Source organism: Penaeus monodon, chromosome 33 (genome assembly GCF_015228065.2).
Source record: "Penaeus monodon isolate SGIC_2016 chromosome 33, NSTDA_Pmon_1, whole genome shotgun sequence".
Classification (NCBI taxonomy): Eukaryota; Metazoa; Arthropoda; class Malacostraca; order Decapoda; family Penaeidae; genus Penaeus; species Penaeus monodon.
Genome location: NC_051418.1, coordinates 11,859,266 through 11,860,744, shown reverse-complemented (window position 1 = coordinate 11,860,744; position 1,479 = coordinate 11,859,266). Strand labels below are relative to the sequence as shown.

Below are 1,479 nucleotides of genomic sequence, written 5' to 3'. Positions count from 1 at the left end.
CGATAGTTATTTCTTTGCTGTTACGTAGGGGTTACGTGCTTACACATGTTATCTTCCTTCCAAAGAAATAAATTTTGTGGTTATTATCATGGAATATTCGGTCGTTTGTAGTCGTGTTTGTTATTATCGAAGTATCTGCTGTGCGTATCACGATGGATTTGAAAATTAAGATGTGTTTTTCATCTCCGTTTTCCTTGTTTCATATCATTAAAAGTATTTATCTGTTTCTACAAAAAAATCGTCCTATTTCATATTCGTAATTGTTTTATATCCATTTCCGACAGAAACGCGTATTTCTTCCCCATTTCCCCCCGTTTTCTTCGTGTTTCGAGTCACTAACTTCCGTTTTCTGTCTTGCAGCTTGACTCCTGCGATGAATATGAGGACCGCAGGAAGATCAGAATGCGCCTCAAGGCTCTCGTGGCCGAAAAGAAAGGTAATGCATATCTTCTTCGTGGTCATGTTTGGTTGTAATTGTACGCTATTAATAGTTTTGTATTATTAATATTTTTTTAAAAGATTCTGTTTTGCCTTGTATGATGGCTGAAAATCATTTAGAGAACATTTGTATGCACTGCATGATATACTCTATTTGCATAACCAAGATGACCGTATAACTGGACCTCTCTAGACAGCAATACCTCTGCAAATTAGAAATTTCATCACTGCAAAATGCTGTTGGCATAAATATATCTTATGAATCATAACTATTACTGTTATAAACATTTCACAAGAATCACTACTGACGTGCGTTATTTTATTGCAGGTCTCCGTGAGGAGCTGAGCGGCCATGACCAGAGTCGAGGGTCACGTAGTCAGACCTCGACGGCGCATTCTAGATTCGAGGCAATGTCCAAATCCGCCACTAGTAACACAAAAGACTCTGATTTGCGTAGCAGTGAGGGTGAGTTGGAACCCATAGTTTTCGATCAGTTGAAAGCGTCCCTTGAGGAATATAGACAACGCTTTGGTGACGGGGCTTCCTCCTCTGGTGGGACACACGCGGGGGCTAATATTTCAGCGCGTGGGTCCTCCTCATCTTACTCTTTCCCTTCCAGTAACCCTAAGTCGAGTGAGGAGCACATGTTCGATTCGGGCACGGAGTCAGGGGACGATTCGAGTAAAAACCAGGACGAGCTGGCCGTGTTCATGGAGGGGGTGAGGGCGAACATTGAGGAGGCCGTTCTCAGGAATCGCGGGGGGAGTCAGGGACAAACGCACACAGACGATGATGAGTTTAGCACCGAGTTGATAGGCGAAGTTAATTCAGTGTTAGACAAGTTGAAGACAAATCTTTCCAAGTCGAAGAGCCAGACGTTTTCTGGCTCTGAGGGTCAGGGGGGACAGGGAACGGAACTGCTCTCGCTCATCGACCGCCTCCAGACTTCACTTGGAGGTGTCATGCAGGACCACGAGGTTGATGAGCAGGGCAGGATGGCAGACAAAGACGGTAATGTAGTAGCTCACAATCATGATAGC

The 1,479-nt window shown here is 44.1% G+C and overlaps 1 protein-coding gene across 1 annotated transcript in view; it reads left to right on the top strand.

Annotated features, from left to right (window-relative positions):
- Positions 1 to 1,479, top strand: part of LOC119594247 — a gene marked incomplete in the record, with an annotated part of 93,703 nt that overhangs the window by 70,174 nt on the left and 22,050 nt on the right. Inside the window, 2 exon segments of the mRNA XM_037943316.1 lie at positions 361 to 436; positions 767 to 1,479. Coding sequence (XP_037799244.1) covers positions 361 to 436; positions 767 to 1,479 — 789 coding nt within the window.